Genomic DNA, 22,750 nt, shown 5'->3' on the forward strand with positions numbered 1-22,750 from the left:
AGGCCAGGGGGTGAGGCCTGGCTGTGTTTGTCATAGCCACACCCCCTTCACCTCCTGCCATTGCTCTCTGCTGACTTCTGCGTTGCTCAGCTGGGCTGCTGCAGGGGAGCCTAAATGGCTGCTTGCTCCGTTTGGGCTCCACAGTCCCCCACGAGAGGTGAGAGGGAGAGATTGGGGGTTCAGGAGAGAAGACTGATGGGGAGGAGAGACTGAAACTCCCATCTTATGATGGACTAATTGGCTAGTTCTTTAAAAGCATGAATGCTATGAGTTCATGATCACCTTACAAATTCTGAACCAGTTCCTCCCTATTTGTTAAAATCAAATCTCAAACAGTTGTCCCCTTAGTAGCTTTTTCAACCTTCTGAAAGAAAAAGTTGTCTTCAATGCAATCCAAGAACTTATGGGATAGTCTATGCCCCGCTTTCAAGGCCTTGTTCCAATATGTAGTTGGCTGTTTAAAATCTTCCACAAGTATTGCCTTGCCTGAAGTCCTTAAAACATTACACACCCTCAAGTCCCCCACCATGATGGATTTAGCAGTGGATGCTCCTAAAGCTGCCGTAGAGACACACTGTGGGGGGTTGGTGCTGCCTTTAGCGTGGGCCAGACCTGCCCTAGCAGCAGGCCGCTTCCTGGGCTCCCTGCAGCCTTAAGGCCCTCAACATGAGAGTCTTTAAAGGACGATGAGCTCGGCGCTCCGCTCGTCAACCCATACGTAGGGGGCGGAGCTAGCCGTGGGAGAATCACCACGTCCCGCCCCCACGAGCGATGTGAGCGGGCCTGGGCCAATAGGAGCGTGGCTGGGCTAGTACAGCTGGACCGGCCGCCTCGTCACCTTCCCAGTCACCCACCGGCCCAGCGAAGGGACCCGCCGCCATGGCACAGTGAGTCCCGCGCGCCGCTAGGGGAATCGCCCGGCGGCGGGGAGCGGAGCCTCCCCCGAGCGAGCAGCTGGCCCGGCGCTGTGGCCCTGACCGACCGTGCGCTGGGCCGGTGCTCGCGGCGGCGGCGTCCCGGTCCCCCGAATGGCCAGGCGGGCGGGGCGGAAGAGCCTCCTGCACGGCTGCTGTTCTGGCTGGGAAGTGGGGGTGTTGGGGGGGTCGGCGGGGTGGGGTGGAGGGAATTGGAGGGTCGGCGGGGAGAGGGTGGAGGGGAGAGGGTGGGGGTGAGGGGGATTCGGGTGCAGAAGGTTGGAGCAGATCAGTGACTTCAGCTTTTTCATCTGCGGATCCCTAAGACATTCCGATTGGGGGTGCGGCCCCCTTTGGAAAACCTGGGCGGGGGAACCCCTGGGCTAGGGGATCCCATGGTCCCGTCTGACCTCAGAGTCGGAGTTTGCTGTTTTTCTTCTTGACGCTGAGAGGACGAGTCCCCTTCTGCCTCGCGCCCCCAAGAAACTAGAACCACCTCGCTCAGACTTCCCATGGCCCATTCACAGTGATGCCCAGAATCACTGACATGGGGCACTTGAGGGTAGGACTGAGAAAGGTGGCAGTGAAAAAATTCGCCTTAAGCAACTGCTTTAATGGTGCTCAAACTCCATACTAACACAATAGGGAGGAGATATTAGTAATTCAGTTCATGTCGTCCAGCCACATATACAAGGGAGCTGTTGAAGTGAAAGTGGCCAGATAGAAAATACGTGGATATTTTGTTGCCTCTGGCTGAAATTTTCCAATTATTTCACTTTTTTTTGTCTTGCTGACTTTATTTAAGAAACATTACTCAACTAGAAACATGCAAACATATATTGGTAGCACCTACTGGAAGTCATTAGGTTATAGATGGGCCTGTACAGGGCAAAGAAACTCAAGAACATGAACAGAAAGAGAAAAGGCAGATTGTGAGTCTGTGCTGGGGAAGTGCTAGTCTCTTGTCTGAAAAGTTGGGTGTTTTAGGGTCCTGAGCTTGGTGACAAATCTCTTCCCCTGCCAGTCTTTCCATAGATAGAATATACAGTACAACAGTATTCATAAGCTGCCTCAAAGGCTGGGGGGTTGGGCAAGATGATTCAATACAACTGGATAATCAGGTGAACCATCAAGGTGATGGAAGAGAGAAGATTTCTGGCAGTGTGAAGAGGGGACAGGGCAAGATGACATGTATATGAAGATAAGTTGTGCACAGAAGTCTCTATATAAAATAGCTCCTCTCTAATCCGCACATTTTGGGGAAGTTGGTGGCTTTGGCAGTTCCTCCCAACTTCTTTCTTCAGTGACCAGTGCAGTAAAGCACAGGATGTTGGGGAAAGAGACCATGATAAACAAGTGGTGCAGTGAACTGGATTTCTACCAGCTGAAGTGGACTGATGTCCTTTTTCAGAGGCCTGAGGCAAAATCCAGGTGCTACTGAGTGTGAAACCCTGATCTTGTGAAACTGACATATGTGGTATCAATTGCCCGGTCATCCAGAAACAGGGACTCCAGAAACAGGGACGGGGCTGTGTTTCTTCTTGTATAAGCACCTTGTGCTCCATATTAGCTCTCTCTAAATCTATCTCCAGCACTACTTCATTTCCCACCCTCACCTTGCTGAGGCAGTGATGGCAACCTTGAAGAGTCTTTTTGGCCTCTGATGGCAATGTAGCAAAATACAGAAATGCAAAGTGATGTCTGCATGTTCTATTTAATAGTGTCATTGGTTAGGACTTACTCCATCTGACACAGTTTCCCTTCTTGCTTTTCCGCTCCCCCTGCTTCTAATTGCTTTGCATGAGGGGAGGTATTTTCCCCCTCTCTTCCTCCCAGGACCTGTTTGCCTTGGTAGCTGGGATAGGGATCCTGGCAACACAAGCTCATTTGGTATGCCCTGTGGGGAGCTCTGTGTTCACCTCTCTACCAGAATTATCATTCATGTGGGCTCATGCTGTATATAGGGTGTTCTGGAGAGTATATAAGAACAGGGAGAGTATATGTACTCTCACCAGCATCATGTTCACAGAACAGTGCAGGAGACCAAAATAGCCTGAGAAGATCATTATTAATGGCAGCTGGAATCTTCCTGACACTGATGTATGCTTCTCTTTTCCAGAGCTGACATTGCTTTGATCGGATTGGCCGTAATGGGTCAGAACCTGATTTTAAACATGAATGACCACGGCTTTGTGGTGAGTGAAGGAACCTGTCAATCCCAAGGGCTGAATCCCTAGTGTGTACGAACAGCAGCTGGGCATTTTAATTTGTGTGGGAGGCAGTGAATAGCGAAAGGAACAGTGGCACGAGTTCAGATTTTCCTTTTTATCACAGCCTTTGTTGCTGCTCATCCTAGGGCATGGCTGCGCTCATCTATGTCCAGCCAGGAATTGAGATCACACATGAATTGGTTAGGCATAATCCATCCTTCAGGAGTTGTAATTGCGCTTGGAACATCCCGTTGGTAATGGAACCCAATGCAAAGATGTACAGCTAAGCTGCAGGGGTGTCACTGACATGGATTTTTGGAGGATAGATGCAGAAGAGTAGTGCATAGCGGTGGGGCTAATTGACCATATTGCTTGATACAGACAACATTATGTTGGGAGGTGTCATAGGCAGGGTTTTTTTGCTTTCCCAGGTCTGTGCATTTAACAGGACGGTGTCCAAAGTGGATGCCTTTCTGGCCAATGAGGCCAAAGGAACCAAAGTGATTGGGGCTCATAGCCTGCAGGAGATGGTCTCCAAGCTGAAAAAGCCTCGTCGGATCATCTTGCTGGTGAAGGCTGGAAGTGCAGTGGATGACTTCATCAAAAGTTTGGTGAGGATAGTTTCCTTCCGAGCTGCTATTGGCCCCATATTCTTTGCTTCCCCCAGGGCAGCTCCTCAGTCCCATTATTGCAGAGACAGTCACATGCTGCTAGTTTGGCATTGCTTAAAGGCATTTGCATATGAAAACCTGTGGGGATTAAATCAGTCAGTAGAATGCTTTAAAATACAGGTTTGGTTGGTTGTTACAGAGACATCTCAAAAGATTTTACAGACACTAAGTACTGCCAAGTAGATATGGTGGTGTCTCTGCTCTATAGATAGAGAAGACACACATTTAACCCCCCCTTGCTTTAGACTTTGGATTCTATTGTTGAGGAGCTCAGTCTTATGATGAGTCCTTAATAAAACTGGCTTCTAAAAGGCAGGTTCCTTGTGATTGGGGCAGTACCATGTGGAACAGGTTCTGATGAGTTCATTCTGACATTTGAGGGATCCCAACTGCAGGCCTGTTCTGAGTTTTTCCTATATGGATCAAATATAATGCTGATTCATTTCATTTTTTTCTTTTCTGGTTGTAGGTGCCATTGCTGGAAGCTGGAGACATCATAATCGATGGTGGGAATTCTGAATACAGAGACACCACAGTAAGCTTGATACTGCCTTCTAGATGCTGTTCCCTTATGTGAAAGGGATGAAAATACCCTGCCAGCTGAGGCTAGGGCAGGCAGGCCTGCAGCCCCACCTACAGCACCGCCTCTCCACTGAGGCCCTGCCCATACCATGGGGAGGAGCAGCACAATAAGGGGAAGAGCACATGCACCCAAGCCTCCCCAGCCTTGGTAGCAGCAGGAGGGAGGCAGCCATGGCCCAAGCCTCCTCAGCCCCTATAGCAGCGGGAGGGAGGCAGCCCTGGGTCAAGCCTTCCCACTGTCATATGCACTGCTGAGGGGGTTCCTGCTACTGCCTTCCCAGCCACCCTGGAACCTGCCTGAGCCACACTAAGCATTCCATAGCAACCCCATGTGGCAGCTGGATGCAGGAAGGGGAGGGGTCAGCACAGCTCAGCTTTGGGTAGGTACAGCTTTGTTTTGCCTTAGAGACCAGATGCCCATACTTGCCAGTGGTTCTTTCCTCCCAGAAGTGGGTGACCCACTGCTATATACATGGATGTCTTTTACTTTCCTGTTTGGGGAGAATGAAACCAAATCCTCTCTGCAGTGGGAACCCTCTTACCCGTAAAGAGCTGTATTAGGGTTGCTAGTTCCTTACTGAAGGAGCGGACCTGTGAAAGGTGTATGTTTCTGTCCAGAAACATAGCAATAAAAACACTGGCCTCATTAGAGCAAAGCCCCTTTAAAAATGCATCTGTTCTCATCTCTGGTGCTCTAGGGTCTCAAACCTTGTCAAAAAGAGTTGAAGAAGCCAGGAGGCTTATAGCAGAGCCATTGCCTGACAGGAACATGAGGTCATAGACTATATGCTGATGGGCCATATTGGTGTAATTCCATTACCTCTGTATCCCATGAACATGGGAATGGTGCAAGAATAACTCTCTTGAATAAGACTGCTGGGTGCCAAGAGGTGTCAGTGCTGGTACCTGACATGCCTGGAGTCAGTTGTTCTTGTTACCTTGTTCGTGGAACAACAGAGGCCCGTTAAACAAGCTAATGCTAATGCCTTGGCTGTAGCTTATTTCACCTGGGCATCTCATTGCACCTCACAGACATGGATTAATCCTCACAATGCTGCCTCTTTGCCCCAGGAGGTAAGTTACTATTCTCATCCCTGATAAAGAAACCAGGCAGAAAGCTTGGTGACTTGCCCAAAGGCACAGAAGAAACTAGTGTTAGAATTTAACATTCATGAGTTTGATTCCTGGCCCTGAGCTCAGACCACTAGGCCATGCCTCTGTCCTGTGGAGAGAGCATCAGTGTTCATGATGAAGTGTTCTCTTTCTCTCTGTTTAATGGACTCTGGCTTGTTTTGCACACAGCATGTGTCACCTGGCATCTAAGGCTGTTAGCCTTTACAAGCCCCAGGTTCTCATTTGTCAACCTGACATTTTGACTCATGGAGGGCCAAGTCCTTATCTTCTCTCTGCAAGGACCCGTGTCAGTGCAGGAGCAAGAGGAAGTTTCCTGATGTTCAAAATGCAGCCTGTGTGTAAGTTCCTCTTTGATGCCACATACCACCACGACCAAAGCAGAACTGAAAACATGACTTTGAGGCCCAAACAGTGCCATCTTTATCCTGATCCCATGTGCACTTGGAGTAAAACGCAGGATTCACCCTCTTGTTTCAGAAAAGCTTTTGTTGAAAAACATTTCTCTTTCTCCCATTCAGAGGCGCTGTAAAGAACTCCGGGAAAAAGGCATCTTATTCGTAGGCAGCGGTGTTAGTGGGGGAGAGGAAGGAGCCAGGAATGGACCCTCACTCATGCCAGGAGGAGACAAAGAAGCTTGGTAAGTGTCAGCTGTCTCCCTCCCACTTGCTCCTCTTGCGGTCCGGTCATGTAGTAACAAAGTCCCCGCTGGATGTTGGGAGCAGAGAGTACTCACGTGGGAGGGTGTGTACATATCCAGAGACAAATGATGTTTCCTGGGAGCTCAGGACTTGTAAGCCCAGCAGAGGTCATAAGCAGCCCTGGCTGTTCATGGCAATCAATGCTTACTCAATTTTCTTCTCAATGGTGTGCAGGTGGAGGCACCAGCTGTATAGGGCAGAGTCAGGGGAAGAGGAGAATGGGCATCCTGACTTGAGATAACAGAGACCTTTATTTGACTCTTTTGGGACTCCGTGTCAGGTGTGAAATTGCTAGTTATAATATGGGCAGCAAAAGGAGCTGCTGCAGGAATTCAGAGCTCAAAAGAGGCTTAATTTGCTCTTCAGTGTCTCCGAACTGTTATAGAATGCACAAATTCTTACATTCAAACATGGCTCTGAATCCAGCTCCTTCTCCCACATCATAGCAGTGGCTGTTCAGGGATCAGTCCCTGGTGATTTTTCTTGTGTGTCAGGAGAGAGATTTTGTTTTCTGGGCCTATATTTGGCTCAAGGAAAAGACAGCTTGAGAAACTGAAAAGTCCTGTCACTTTGCACCAGTTTTTCGTCTCAGATGATCCCGTTCCAACTTGATAGTGCCAAGCTGGCAACAGCAAGAGTAATCTCTGCTTTTCATTTCATCTTATATCCCTGGATAAATGCTGTTCATATCTTCCACCCCCACCTAGAATGTAGCCCTCTTCTCTTCCTGCACACTATCCTCTGTTTATACTCCTTTCAGGTGACTCCTTTCACCCACTTCTGATTCCGTGTTTTTTCATACCATCTTATCTACTTGGCACAACTTCCCAGTTAACGTTCATTAAGCTTCCTCCCTGTCTCCTTCCAAATCAGCTAAGACGCACATTGTGGTTAATGTGTAGGGTTGCAAGCCAGAGAATTTGGCTTCTATTCAGGCTCTGCCACTGACTCATTGTATGGTCTTGGGCATGACATTTAATTTGTGTCTCTCACCTTCCCCATCAGCAAAATGGAGGGAATAACAGGTGCCATCTTTGAAGTGCATTGATGACCTCCTCTACAAGAAAATATGTAAATGCTCTGCTTGGGCTGTTTGCTATTTCCTGCATGGGGTAGCTAAATCTTGAGGCATTTTCCATTTATCTTAGTTTTAAGGGGGGTATCTGGTAGCTAAGTTCCCTCTCCCCATCCAGCCTGGGGGTGAGTTAGTGGCAGTATGACATGGATACATGTTTCTCTTGCAATGTTTCTGTCTGGCTTCTGAGTTATACCATTCCTCTCCATAGGCCTCACATCAAGGAGATATTTCAAAGCATCGCTGCTAAAGTGAACACAGGGGAACCCTGTTGTGACTGGGCAAGTACCGATTGACACTGATAGACCTTGAAATATGATTAGATCCGTTGCTTGGGTGTTTAGGCCTCTGGAATCTGCGTCTGTGTATGTCAGAAAAGTGGCAAAGATAACCTTTAGCATAGCAGGGCTGGTTTTTGCTTCAGTCCACTGCACCCAGTACAGGTTTGCTGTTCTGTGGTACTTTGCCCTGCACATGCTCTCTGCCCCCATGGACCCACGTCCACAACACTGAAGCCACCGTCACAGATCTTTCCCTTTTTGACAGTCTCATCAGAGACTATAGAAGGGATGAGTTGTAGACAATGAACTCCCTTCTCATCCCAGGTGAGCCGTGTTGCTGAAGTCATGAGGGAAGCTGCCATGCTATATTGGCACATAGAGGTGTGGTGTATCCAGGATGCCCTTCCTCTAGTACTAAACTCACAGAGTCGTGCTAAGCAAGGGGGAGCTGTGAGCAGGTAGTGGAGGCAGCAGTGTGTCTGAAGGCCCCCTGTGATGTGTCTTTGGCAGGTAGGAGAAGAAGGTGCAGGCCACTTTGTGAAGATGGTACACAATGGGATTGAATATGGAGACATGCAGCTGATCTGTGAGGCCTACCACCTGATGAAGGATGTACTGGGCATGGAACACGATGAGATGGCAACAGTGAGTTTCAATCTCTTTCCCTCCACCCCCTCTGTTTCAGTTCTGCCCTGAGCCCTAGTGGGTGACATAAGGAGGAAGGAGAAAAATTGTTCTCCTTGGCCTCTGAGGATAGGACAAGAAGCAGTGGGCTTAAACTGTAGCAAGGAAGGTTTAGGTTGGACATCAGGAAAAGCTTCCTGCCTGTCAGGGTGGTTAAACACTGGAATAAATTGCCTAGGGAGTTTATGGAATCTCCATCACTGGAGATATTTAAGAGCAGGTTAGACAGACACCTGTCAGGGATGATCTAGGTGGTGCTTGGTCCTGCTGGGAGGGCAGGGACTGGACTTGATGACTTCTTGAGGTCCCTTTCAGTTCTATTGTTCTATGATTCTATGAAGGCCATTAGGATGGAGCATAGCTAATGACTACAATAGAATCCTTTAGCAGATCTTCTGACAGGGCCAGCCAATGGGGCAATGTCTATGGATCCGTCCTAGACCTTGAACACTTTTAGACCATTGAGTCTGATCTTTCATTTTCCCATGTGCCTCCTGCCCTGGGAAAGACTCTGTCTTGGTGGGTTTTGAAGCGTTTCTACTTATTTTTCCTCATTCCTTGACTTGGGCTGAAGAAGTTAATGACCTGCCTCCACATGAGTCAATATTGCAGTTCACAGAGAACCATTAAGAGGATGGAGTTCAATAATGTGGGTAGATAATTCTTAGAGACCTGATCCATCTTGGGATGAGCCATAAATAGTCAAGAGTTCGGTGTCAGGGAATGAGGTGTTTCCACTCCCTGTAAGGCGCAAGATTGTAGCATCAGGCCAGAGTATGCTTGTGTGCTTCCGTTTGGAGGTGGCTGCTTTGCAGCTCCATGCACCGAGAGTAATGGGGACACGTGAGTTCCTCTTCTGAGCTGTTGAGTAGCTGCCAGAAAATGGGCTAAGATCATCCTTGTGTTTGAAGCGTGCCAGTAATTGGGTGTCCCTCTTGCAATCTCATTATTGGTTTCTCCATCAAGGTTTTTGGAGAATGGAATAAGACAGAGCTGGATTCTTTCCTGATTGAAATCACCGCCAACATCTTCAAGTTCAGGGACTCCGATGGCAAACACCTGCTCCCAAAGATCAGGGACAGTGCAGGTCAAAAAGGCACTGGGAAGTGGACAGCCATCTCGGCCCTGGAATACGGAGTTCCTGTCACACTCATTGGTAACTGACTTGTCTGGCTGGCTGGTGGTATTGTCTCTTGTGCTGCTGGTCTAACAGTATGTGGACCACATGGACCACTTAGCAATAGAGGGGATAAGCCTGTGGTGAAGGTGCTTCTGTCCCTGCAGTCTTTGGTCTAACGGTTAAGGTCCTCCGTCCTTTAACAAGAGGGCAAACTTCTCCCTGCTTTTTGCTTATCTTCTGAGGGAGTTCTCACTAATGATTTCTGTCCCCCTTTAACTGTCAACATCTCTTTGCCCCTCACCATGGTATTTGCTACGTCCTTCACTGGTGGTGACTCCATGACAGATCAAGATGTGGGAGAGCGTTTTTAATATCTACCACTCTAGTTTGGTTCTGCTCTGTTCAGTCAGCTATCCTCCCGCCTCCACATTCTCATACTGAATCATATCACAGCTGTGAAAATGTGTGGAATAAGAAACTCCTATTATGCTAGAGCTTTATAAAAACTTGCATCTTCCAGAAGATGTAGGACTTATTTTTCCACCATCCATGTAACGTTCCCTCCCCCCTTATTTCCAAGTGACAGTTTTAGCAGAGCTTGAGTGACACAGGGTCGATTTGACTAGATAGGGACCACATTATGGCTTGAAGAGCACTAACCCCAGCTGTCTTTGAAAATGGATTTGAAGCATGTATGTGCAAGAAGCATAGTTGCCATCTGTGTTCCAAGTTGATGGCAGTTCACATGGTTATTCTATGCCATTTGAACAGAATTTTTTTTAACTGCTTTGATTAGCCAAGGGTCTGACCCAAAGCCCATTGAATAGAGTGAGAATCTTTGCAGTGACTTCAGTAGCCTTTTAGTCAGGCCTAAAGTGTGCCTGAAAATAGCTAGCCACATAATAACCTATCTACCACTGATGGTTGTCTCTAGCATAGTGTTTCTGAGCACAGCTGTAAAATTACAGGAGCATTAGGGATGGACATCCAAACTGTTACAGATGTGTTTAAATTCATGCAACAAGCCCTAGTATGGACTTTAACTATGGGAAGTTCCATCTGTTGTCAGAGTTTGCTATGTTTTTCTTGCTCTTTCCCCCTCCATCTCATTTCCCTCCTTTTGGTTTTACTAAGCCCTCTTGTGTTAGAAGATCAATCATATTGATCACTTCCTCTGTGGCCAGCTGAATCCAATTTATTGGAGAAGCTTGGTTGTACTGCAACAAAAAAGACTTTTAGAAAGTAAGGTGCTGAGGCTGCTATTTTCTGAATAATTTATAGATTGTACCAGACCTTTCGTATCTCCAAATTTTTTGTTTACATTTAAAATGTTTTGTATGCCATTGGTTTAGTAAAGTTCCTTTGCTTGGGCTCCTGCTTTTGCAAGAATCAAGGATAGAAACATTTTCCAAATATAATTCTGTCATGCAGGAGTGGCTTGTGGAATTAATGCTTCAAACAGCCCTTGTGCAAATATTGGACATTCTTAGTGCAGTTGCTACATCTATCTCCTTGCATCAGGGTGACTTGCAATTTTCTTTTTGCAATAGCAGTCATGCTGTCTCCACTGCAAAGCAGAAGGAAACGGGTTGGGCAAGAATGAAAAGGAGTGGCTAGTTCTGATTATGATAAAGTATGATAGCCTACCATGGGGAAGTTCTGTGCAAATCTATGACTCATTCACAGGAGTATGAAAGAAAGGCTTTTCTGTAACTGGAAATTCATTGTGAAGGAAGAAGGAAAGACTTATGTGCTTTCATAGTTATGTCAGTTCCCTGAAAGGTGACTTCAAACGCTGAAAAGTAAAGGAAATTATTTAAATTCCCAGTTCTTTCCCTGAATATCTGTACAGGCTTAAATTACAAATGAATACACTTTAAAGAAACATATCTGTGAGTTAGTTCTGCCTTTACTTCTCTGCCAGGACAAGAATTCAGGGTTTTGGCTTCTAGGCAAAGGTTGATGATACTGTTTGCTTCTACAGCACTCTGAGGAATGCAGCTCCCTACTTTGCTTAGTGATGTTGTACAGCTATTGCATGGACTTCTGAGTGCCAGATAAAAAAAAATTCTCCCCCTATGAAGCAGATTTATTTGTAATGTTTGTCTGCAGCTTTTTTGTGTGTGCTGAGGATTTCTTAGAAAAGCATCTCCAATTAATGTGCATCACACTTGGTATTTGTGTAAAAGCTTTTCACTTTCAAAGCGCTTTGCAAGTATTATTTTACTCTTCTAACCCCATGTCTCCCCTAAAATATACTGTATATAAAATTATCTCTGTTTTACTGATGAAGGAAACTGAGGCCAAAAGATTCAAGTTCCTTTCACAAATAAGGAAATATTGATTATTTCTGTCCAGGATTTGTATCATGTAGTAGATACCTTATGTTCGGGGACCTATACATTCAAAGTCGGTTTGGTCAATTTTACAATCATAGGATTTTTTAAATGGTAAATTTCATTATTTCAGATCTTAACATTTGAAATTTCATGGTGTTGGAATTGTAAGGTATTGCTACCCTTACTTCTGCACAGCTGGAGAGCAGCAGCTGCTGGCCAGGAATTCAGCTCTGAAGGCAGAGCTGCCTGTCAGCAGCTGCACAGAAGTAAGGATGGCATGGTATGGTATTGCCACTATTCCCACCCTTACTTGTGTCTGCAGAGCTGGGCCCTTAATCAGCTACCACCACTCTGGCCACCAGCTCTGAAAGCAGCAGTACAGAAGTAAGTGCGACATAGGTATGGTTTTGCCACCCTGACTCGTGCATTGCTGCTGAGGGGGTGCTGTTTTCTGAACTGGACACCCGGCCAACATTACAAACACTTCTCCAGCTGCTCAGTTCTGAAGGCAGTACAGATATAAGGGTGACAATACCATGACCCTCCTAAAATAACCTTGTGATCCTGCTGCAACTCCCTTGTGGATCAGGACCCCCAATTTGAGAAATGCTGCTTTCCCCCATGACATCTATATAGTATAGGGTAAAAGCATACAAAAGGCCATATTTCACAGGAGGACACAAGATTTTCAAGGTCTCTGAGGCATTTTGCATGGCTATGAATTTGGTAGGGCCCTACTGATGTTGTTTTAAGAACTCTCATTCGGACTAAGCAATGCTGCCTCCAAACTGCTCTAGTCAAATGACTATGCTTCTGGCTGATCAATCCGTCCTCCCTGACGTTCAGATAATTCATCCAAAAACCGAAGTAAATGGTGCCCTGGAAGCCAGAGCTCAAGAGTGTGGGCTGTTCCCACTTGATCCATCTCTCTCCTCCTCCACCCCTCACTTTCTGCTATTTTAACATCCTCCCCCCTCTGCATTTCTGCTAGTCCTCCATTGAATATGAGTTTCTGGCTAGATTAGATTGTGGAGACTTTGCCCCACAATATAAATCAGCTGGCAGTGGGTGTTTGATATCAAGTCCTCTTCCTGTAAACCAGGGGTGGGGAACCTAAGGCCCGAGGACCGGATGTGGCCCCTGGCTTGCATGGACCTGACCCCTAAGGCTCAGGACTCCTCCCCTCAGCATTGGGGAGCCTGCACTGATGCTCCAGCCCCCCTCCCCCCCCGCCGCCACCCTACCGCGAGGTTGGTGCACACAAAATCTACTAGCATGGACCTCCCTAGGGTCTGGTGTGTGAGGGGAATGTGGGAGCATCTTGTTCCTTCTCAGTTGGGGGCCACATCCATGAGAGTTTGTTGTTTTTTTCTTTTTTTGCTTCTCACTTGTGTGACTGATTTTTCTGTGGGTTAGCGGCCTCAACCCAAAAAAAGTTCCGCACCCCTGTTGTAGACAGAGGAAATTCCCTTTGGTGTAGACAGTGGGATTCCTCTGTCATTCCTAAGCCTGGCCTTCCTTACATGGCAGTGTGGTCTGCTGCAGTCATCCCATCTCTATAAACACCTGTTCCATGCCTTGGCTATGTGTGTGATAGGCTAGAAAGACCTCATTGTTTGGCTTGTGCTTGCTAAAATGTCTTCTCTTTCCTTCTCTGGGTAAAGGTGAGGCTGTTTTTGCACGGTGCTTATCTTCCCTCAAGGATGAGAGGGTTCAAGCCAGCAAACGGTTGGATGGGCCCAAAATTACTCCATTCCGTGAGGACAAGAAGGTATTTCTGGAAGATATTCGCAAGGTGAGTCAGGGCTCCTAGCCAGATCTATCCATTAGAATTGCAGGCACAAAGTGAATTTGGATGCCAAGAGATAGGGACTCCAAATGGGTAGAGCCCTGCAAATCTATATATTAGCTTTATATCTGTGGGTATCTGCATCCACAGATATGCAGATGGATATCCGCTTTATAGCTGCAGGTATCCGCATCTGCAGATGTCAGTGTGGATATTCACGGCTCATTTTTGCAGATACAGATGTGAATGCAGATATAAATTTTGTATCCACAGGGTTCTACAAATGGGACGTGCTGGTTCTGTTATTGTGCTCTCCCTTTCTGCAGCTATGGATCCCGTTCTTGAGCATCTCCTACCATGTCTTGCCCATTTCTTCCACTCTGTGCCAACTGAGATGCAATAACATAAGGTTAATGGAGAACTTGTTCATGAACCAGAGAAAGATCCCAGTTGGGATGAAGGGTGATACAGGCACAAGACAGGGAACCAGTTGCTCTTCCCAGTCTAGTCACTGACTCTGTGTGATCTTGTGCCTTACATAATCTTTCTATGTTTCCATTTCCCTAGCTGTATAATGGAGATGGAATTTCACTTTCTGCCCACTGCAGAGGCTACATATATTAACACTTAAAAAACACAGTGATCTTCTCAGATGAAATGTGCTACAGAAGTGCCAAATATTTATTTATTGCAGGAAAATCTGGCTGGCAAAAGGTCCAGGGAATAAAAGGAGTAAAAAAGATGTGTGTGTGCATTCAGGGGGAAAACACACACACACGAAAATGATGATATTTTGAGGTTAGCTATCTGAACTGCATAGGAGAGAGATTTGTCAAATATTTATTGACCTGGATCAACTACATTCTTTTGAAGTGTGAGATTGAGAGATTATTTCATCAGATGTAGTAGTTAGGAGTGCTTGGAATCCAGGAAGTGAATTTCTTACATCCAACTGGAGTGTTGCTTCTGAGACAAACATTAGTGGGAAGTGTGTGCTCTGCTTGTGGGTCAGATTGTAAAATGTTTCCATCAGAGTTTGTGAAGCGCTTCCCTAAATCTGATTTGCCCCTCTCTAGGCTCTTTATGCCTCCAAGATTATCTCCTATGCTCAAGGCTTCATGCTGCTGAGACAGGCAGCCAAAGAATTTGGCTGGACAATTAACTATGGTGGCATTGCATTGATGTGGAGGGGAGGCTGCATCATCAGAAGGTAAGAGAGCATTTGGGCAGGGGACACTGATTAGCGAGCTGTTTGGCTTAGCTGGTGCCAGACTGATCCACTCAGAGATCTCTGTGGAAGATCTCCTGTATCTTATTTGCTAATATGATACTGGGATGCTGCTACCTACATCAGCACAGGATCTCACTGCAACCAGATGTCAAGTTTATTGGTGCTCAGCCAGTGCTGCTCTTCTTTTCATTTTATTCACTTTGTCCTTTGTCCCTTGGTGCTGGTATTTGGAATTTGATAGAGTTCTGTAAACACTGTGCCTTACTGGCTGCCTCTTAGTACCTTGGGTTTAGCTATTCACAGTTCCCACCACTAATGCCTAATTCCAGATTTGTGTCTGTTCTGTTTAGTGCGTTCCTGGGGAAGATCAAAGATGCTTTTGACCGAAACCCTGATCTCCAGAACCTGTTACTGGACAACTTCTTTAAGAAGGCTGTGGAGGACTGTCAGGTGTGTGTTTTCAAGGAGAGCATAAAGGCAACAATTTACAAACCTAGTATATTCTTGTGCCCTCAAGCACGCCTTCTGTAGTGTGATTAGGTCCAAAAAAAAGAGAGAGCAGAGAAAGAGTCTTTAAAATATCTTCTATATAATACCCTTAATCCAAAAACGCTTTAGGTAATCCTAAAGCGCTTTGGGATTGTGTGTGCACATGTGTGCAAATACAATGTGTACATCTATGAATCACTCATCCACCGCTGAAATGCAGCATCTCCTTCATGGGACGTGCCAGGTTTAGCATTACCATTGCGTGCAACATTGAACAGGAAGTGAAACATATTATCATAACTAGTTGAAACTGCATCATCATAACCGTAGTTGAGGCAAAATGTAATTATTCAAATTAGAATTTGTCCTGGACACTAGTGTTAACTATTGTAAAAATGCCTACAAGAAATCAAGACCTTTCATTTTCATCTCATCAGAAAGATGGAGGTATTATATCTAAATAACGAAGCGTAAATTTGACCGTAATGGGTAAAGTGTACTTCCCTATAATTTTGGCATCCACACGTGTTGAGAGCTGAACTGGACTCTTCCTAGACAATAGGACTTAGAGGTGATTATTTACTACAACTCTTCATAGATTTGCCATAGTGTCAAATGAAACAAACGTCTCTGAGTGTCACAAAGCAGTAATAATACACAGGCAAAGAGATTCAGTTCTTTGTAGCTTTGCCCTTAATTCACATTAATTCATCCTCAGAAACTGTGACTCATCAGTTTCTAACATGTAACTTATTGACACCCATTCAACCATTTCTTCATCCTGGGATCTCCATTAGTAGCAAACACAAACTCTTAAGTTTGCCACTCTACTTTCATGTGAAATCCTCAGGAGTGCAGCAACTTGGAAAAATTGTAGTCCTAGAAACTTTTTTGTTTTTGTCTGCCAAGGTGCTCATTCTCACCTCTGATCATGCCTTTTGCTTTGGAAGGGGTCTGCTGTGCAGATGGATTACAGTTTCATAGCTAAAAACTCTGCTGTTGCTAGTGTATATAATAGCATAGTACCAACAATGTACTAGGCTCTTAATTCACTAGATCTAGGGCTGTCCTAATAAAAGTATTCTGTTCTAGGCAGGTGATGAGTCCAGTAAGAACTGTAAACACATTAAGATTTAAAAAAAACAAAGAGTCTGGTAGCACTTTATAGACTAACAAAACATGTAGATGGTATCATGAGCTTTCGTGGGCACAGCCCACTTCTTCAGATGACCGGTCATCTGAAGAAGTGGGCTGTGCCCACGAAAGCTCATGATACCATCTACATGTTTTGTTAGTCTATAAAGTGCTACCAGACTCTTTGTTTTTTTAAGTTTATCCTATACAGACTAACTCAGCTACCCCCCGAAGCTTGTAAACAGATTGTTTGTCTGGCCAACTAAAAAGTAATTTTGTCATGGCTTGGTTCCATTCACTAAAGCTGAGACTTTAGTGAATGGAACCAAGGATTGTCCACATAACTTTTCTGAAACGATGTGTTGTTCTTATTTTATTCTTCTCTTTGGAAAGTTATTCTCCCTGCATATGTAAAAGAACAGAGTTCCTGCCTGAGTTTTGGATCTGACTGTGTTCATAGTATATGGTTGTGCTTTTACTGTGTTTGTTAATTCTGTCTTGCTGGACAGCACTGTGGACTGCTTTTGTTTATATATACTGACTAGAAAATTTCCCATGATTCCAGATGATTATTGCCAATAGGAGCCTGCCATTAGACTAGAGATCAGTAACCTCTGCTATAGTCCTGCATACCCTGGATGAGCAGTGATCTGTTTCCTTCCTTCTCTTCTTTCACTACTAGGACTCCTGGCGACGTGTTATCAGCACTGGAGTCCAGATAGGCATTCCTATGCCCTGTTTCACTACAGCACTTTCTTTTTATGATGGATACAGGCATGAAATTCTGCCAGCTAACCTGATTCAGGTAAGCACCTGAGACCTGCGAGGCTGACATTTTCAGCCCAAGCTAAGCCCCACCCCTCAAAAAGCACATCAGTAGGACATCCTGCCAAAATCCTCTCTTGTATTGCCACGTCTTCTGTGCATTACTCCTGGGTTTGCACCCTGCAGTCTTAAATTACTTTACACTTTGATAGCAATATCATGTGCAGTTCTGCTTTATTTTCTAGTTTGAATCTGCTTTTCTGAAGGTTTTGCTGTTGTATAACAGATCACATATACATTCTAAAACAAAAAACAGGACTATGTAGCACTTTTAAGACTAACAAGATGGTTTATAAGGTGATGAGCTTTCGTGGGCCAGACCCACTTCCTCAGATCAAATAGTGGAAGAAAATTGTCACAACCATATATACCAAAGGATACAATTTAAAAAAATGAACACCTATGAAAAGGACAAATCAAATTTCAGAACAGAAGAGGGTGGGGGGGGGAGGTAAATGTCTGTGAGCTAATGATATTAGAGGTGATAATTGGGGAAGCTATCTTTGTAATGGGTAAGATAATTAGAGTCTTTATTCAAACTCATATACATTCTAGACATGTTTACTTTATAAGATTTGCCCCAAATCCTATATATTTTAAATGTGTCTCCGATAACTGCATATGAGGTGGTATGTAAGATATCTCAGTAATGTTAGTATTTGACTGTGTTGTTCCTATGTGTTTCATCTTCTAGGCACAGCGTGATTACTTTGGTGCTCATACCTATGAACTATTATCAAAACCAGGGGAATTTATTCATACTAACTGGACAGGTCATGGAGGAAATGTGTCCTCTTCATCCTACAATGCCTAGTGGAATAATTTCATCTGGAAGCTGAGATACTGTAGATCCGAGACATTCCTCTTGCTGGCAACTCTTTACTTACACTGCAATTGGCTAGAGTTTATGTCTGAGCCTTTTTATAATAACTTGTATGTGTATGTCTTGTAAAGAAGGAAAATAAACTCACTTATAAATGTGGGGTGTTTTCTAGATCATGGAGCACATTTAATAGCCTATTCTTATTTTGTATTCTTATATGCAAGCTTTAAGAGCTTCACTAACCATACAGATAAAGCAGTGATTCCCAACCTTTTTCCCATGGAGGAACCCCTAATATAATTTTTCATATCCCAAGGAACCCCTACCTATGAAAACCGTTTGCGTGGCCAGAAAAAGTTGACAGAGGGAAGCGCAATTCAATAACTGCTAAATTATTGTCAAGAAAATGTATTTGTAAAGAGCTGTTATATATATCTCAGCTTACATTGTAAGAAAAAAAATTATTTATTTATTCCACAATTTCTCGCGGAACCCCTGACCAATGGTATGCGAAACCCCAGGGTTCTGCAGAACCCTGGTTGGGAAACACTGAGATAAAGAATGACTGAAATGCAACCACCTCACAAGTGGAGGGTAGCAAATCATCAGTGCAAACAAACACTGCACAATGGTGGAGGGGAAGTAATTAAAGTTCTGTAAGACTGTTAATATCCATTCAGAGCAGGAAAGATCTTGGTTCTAAAGGTGTTATTTTAAATCACTTACACCTTTCTCTAAATTTACCATCTTGAGCTTATGATGTAGTGGGGATTTTGTTCACTGTGGTTTTGCATTCACTGTTTGCTTTGTTGAACTATATGCGATTCCTACTGTCCTATGGTGCTCTGCAGTGACTGTGTGTGCATGCATGCGCATGCACGTATGCCTAGCGGGGGATGGGATCTTTGGGGAAGAACTGAGGGAAGGCAGGTAGGGAATGGTCCAGACTGGCCTGACACCTGAGCTAGATGGAGGGTACAGTCAGGTGACACTTTGCCCAGGAATCTGAACAAAGGAGGAGGCGTGGCAGTCTGGAGGACTGCAAGCAGTTGCTGGGGGTGTGAGTTAGTTTTTCCACTAGCTCAGGGAGAAGGGATTCAAGCTGGGGCTCTGGGCCCCCCATTTCTACAAGATGGATTGTACTGAATGCTCCTGGTTCTTGTAACAAGACGTCTGATCTTCACTGTGTCCCTGTGAACCAATAAACCTTCTGTTCTACTTGCCGGCTTAGAGTCACGTCTGGCTGTGGATGGGGCTGCTGGGCCCAGTGACTCCCCCACGCTCCGTGACAGCACTCTTTATATCTTCCTTGGAAAGACAAAGGGATGAACTGATCTAGGATGAATTCAAATCCATGGTTGCAAGAATTCTAAATATTTCAAGGGTGATACTGAAGTCACTAAGACATCATCCTCCCTTGCTATGCTGGAGGTTAAGATAATGCTTATTTTACAATTTGGTTTTTAAAATATTAATGTGCAAATCTTGCTTCTCTGTTTTCTATGGTCCTCACTTCCCACTGCTACATATTCTTCAACAGAACTAAGCCTGCAGGTTGGTGGTAGTGCTCAGGTCATGTTAGCACAACCCATTCTTTACTCTGAACCCTGCTGTGTTGAAAGCTTTGTGTGGGGCTCTTATAGGCAGGGCTTAACAAATCAGTGAATCTACTCGCCTATGGCGAGTAGATTTCAGGGGGTTGCCCCATTCACCGGCGACGCACGCACGTGCAATGCAGGACTTGTGCATGCGCAGTGCGGGGCTGGCAAGTAGATTTCGCTGCCGTTTGTCAAGCCCTGCTTATAGGCATATTTTGGCCTTGTTGGTTATTTCTATTCAGGAATGCAATGGCTTACAGCCAAAGGCAACTATCAATTACATGTCACTATGAGTAGTAAGAGATTAGTGTCAAGTGAAAGCATCCTCTTGGCAATGGCAGCCTGCATTTTAAATTCTAGGAATTCAATTGTACAAAACAAGATCTTGTCAGATGAGTTGCAAAACAAGTTAACAGAATGGGTATGACAATCCCATTTGTCAGAAACACCTGGAGCCTTGTGTCCTTTAATTGCCGCTGAAGTGCTGCTCTCAAGCCTACTTCTGCCAGGGAACAATTTTCTAATACTATTTTCCGTGTGGACAGAGGTTTTTTTCAGTTTTTATCTGAAATTCACCTACTCTTACCCATTTAGTCTTAGTACTTGTTAGCAGCTAGAAGCTCCAGGCTGGATTAGAAGTCCCATTTTGCTGGGCATTGTATGAACACAGGGAGAAACAGTCTCTGCTCCAGTTGTATGTTTATAGTGTGAGCTAGGTTAGCCAGATTTGCCTCATGGTTTGTAATCTCATTATAGCTCTGTTGAACCATAGAACTGGAAGGGACCTAGAGAGATCATCAAGTCCAGTCCCCTGCCCTCACAGCAGAACAAAGCACTGTCTAGATCCTAGGTTCTCAAACTGCGGGGCATGACGAAATTCCGGGGGGGGGCCACAAGGCGACCCAGCCCCCTCCCTATTACTCCCTCCCCGAAGAAAGAGCCCAGTCCATCCAGTAAAAAAAATTCAGAAAATACCATGTGAAATGTCTGGTATTTTCTGTTTTTCCTGGCTCGGGCATCCACCAGAACATGCACAGCTTGGGCTGGCTGGGAGGGGGGGGGGGGAATGGAGTGTCCTAGGCAGACTTCAAAATGGCCACCTTAAAAGGGATTAGTGTCAAAGCCTGCTTTGCTTTACTGCTGGAGTACTGGCACCTTTTTTTTTTCTTACAGTGGTCCTGGGAATTAAAGGGGTTGCGACTGTTTTTTTTGGCCCCGGTCAGTTTTTTTTTTCTTGCTCAAGTTTTGCTGCTATTTTTGGGGGGGTTGGGGAGGTAAAGGTTTCTCAAAAATCAAAAAGTGGGCGTGATACTGAAAAGCTTGGGAACCATGATCTAGATCATCCCTGATGGATGTCTATCACTGGATTAAATTTCTCCAGTGATGGAGATTCCACGGTCTCCCTAAGCAATTTATTCCAGTGTTTAAACACCCTGACAGGAAATTTTTCCTAATGTCCAACCTAATCCTCCCTTGATGCAATTTAAGTTGATTGCTTCTTGTCCTGTCATCAGAGGCCAAGGAGAACAATTTTTCTTCCTCCTTGTAACACTCTTTTAGATACTTGAAAACTGCTATCATGTCCCCTTTCAGGGTAAGTCTACACTGCACGGCTATTTTGGGATACCAGAGGTATCCCAAAATAGTTACCCCGCGTCTTAACTAGCTGCCCGTTATTTTTTGAAATAACGGGCACGCTGTTTCGGCAACCCGGTAACCCTCATTCCACGACGGTTAAGGGATGTCTCGAAATAGCGCATTATTTCAAAATTTAGCACTGTAGATGCACCAAATTTCGAAATAGCCTATTTTGAAATTCAATTGCACATATTGCGTATCTTATTTTGAGTTTAAGGAGCTGTAGATGCACCCTCAGGCTTCTCTTTTCTAAACTAAACAAGCCCAGTTCTTTCAGTCTTCCCTCATAGCTCATGTTTTCTAGGCCTTAAATTTTTGTTACTTTTCTCTGGTTCATTTCCAATTTTTCCACATCTTTCTTGAAATGTGGTGCCCAGAACTGAACACAATACTCCAACTGAGGCCTGATCAGTGCAGAGTGGAGTGGAAGAATGACTTTGTGTCTTGCTCACAACACTCCACTTTGGGGGAAGGAGTGTCAAGTGCTCCTTTGTCTTCCTATTTAATTATCCATTGTTGAATACTGGTGTCTGACATATTCACCAGTGATAAGAGCACAGACCTGTACCAAGAGTTGTACATGCTATTTGGGATACCATAACTCTCACTGTAATCCTACTGAATGATTGAAGACCCATGAAATACCTAAGACAGTGGTTCTTAAATGGTTCTGTGGATCAATTCTCTGTGCTTCAGGTTTTCTTAGGGAACCCACCACTTCAGTTTGATGGCCCATCGATGTCATGATGATGAAGCATCTTCAAGCCTAATACTGTACTTCCTGCTAGTATTGTAGCCATGACTTGCTGTAGATTTGTCAAGTTCTTCACCCAGGGAAAAAAAATGTTAACCAAAGATGTAACCAGCTAGTCCCTATGCTCCATCTATTGATGTAAAGAGGATTTATTTTCATTACTTCTCCTTAAAATGGTTCTTCCTCTCTCTTTCAAATCACTGAATGTGCTCTGTGGAGAGGAACCATACATTCTACCCAATAGGACAGGCCTGCACAACATGCGGCCCACAGAGGCTCACTGTGGGGCCCGTGACAACTACGGGTGGCGCGGCCTCATCTGATCCACCGGCAGGGCAGGAGCACCGCTGGGGAGGGGGAAGTGCAGCGATTCTTGCTGCCGGACTGCCTTCGTACAGCTCTGGCGCGAGAAGGTAGGGCGTGAGCCAGAGTGCGGGATGCTGGCAGACACCTGGTAGGGGAGGGGAAGGGGCTTGTGCTGAGGGGAGGAGGGTGCGTTAGGAGAAAGGGGAAGACATCAAGAGGCAGGATGAAGGAGACACAAATGCCAGGGGGCCAAGTGGAGACATGCATTTTTGTTTTTGTTTGGCTCAACAAAAATTTTTAGCCGCGTGTTTGGTATTTTTGGGGAAAGCATCCCTACTTGCAGCCCACAGCTGTTTTCTTTGGAGTAATATGGCCCTCGTCGCTTTCGGAGTTGGGCAGGTCTGCAATAGGAGCAGATGCAACCAAAGAAAGGACTGCTGTGTTGAGAAGATGGG

The 22,750-nt window shown here is 45.2% G+C and overlaps 1 protein-coding gene across 1 annotated transcript; it reads left to right on the plus strand.

The window, feature by feature from the left end:
* Positions 1-737: 737 nt before the first annotated feature.
* On the plus strand, positions 738-18,158 carry PGD (phosphogluconate dehydrogenase). The gene is made up of 13 exons (XM_075906775.2): positions 738-887; positions 3,034-3,109; positions 3,556-3,735; positions 4,265-4,330; positions 6,030-6,148; positions 7,496-7,569; positions 8,080-8,210; positions 9,216-9,405; positions 13,373-13,503; positions 14,574-14,707; positions 15,079-15,178; positions 17,034-17,156; positions 17,871-18,158. Exons 1-13 carry the CDS (start codon positions 880-882, stop codon positions 17,988-17,990), a joined length of 1,452 nt encoding a protein of 483 aa, XP_075762890.2. The 5' UTR covers positions 738-879; the 3' UTR covers positions 17,991-18,158.
* Positions 18,159-22,750: the final 4,592 nt, after the last annotated feature.

This window comes from Pelodiscus sinensis, chromosome 24 (assembly GCF_052426305.1).
Source record: "Pelodiscus sinensis isolate ZL-2025 chromosome 24, ASM5242630v1, whole genome shotgun sequence".
Lineage (NCBI taxonomy): Eukaryota > Metazoa > Chordata > Testudines > Trionychidae > Pelodiscus > Pelodiscus sinensis.

What these genes read in the sequence shown, in the direction of transcription:
- PGD (XM_075906775.2), top strand. An exon ending in TGAATGACCACGGCTTTGTG is followed by an intron (nt 3,110 to 3,555) that starts GTGAGTGAAGGA and finishes TTGCTTTCCCAG; the next exon opens with GTCTGTGCATTTAACAGGAC. An exon ending in CTGAATACAGAGACACCACA is followed by an intron (nt 4,331 to 6,029) that starts GTAAGCTTGATA and finishes TCTCCCATTCAG; the next exon opens with AGGCGCTGTAAAGAACTCCG.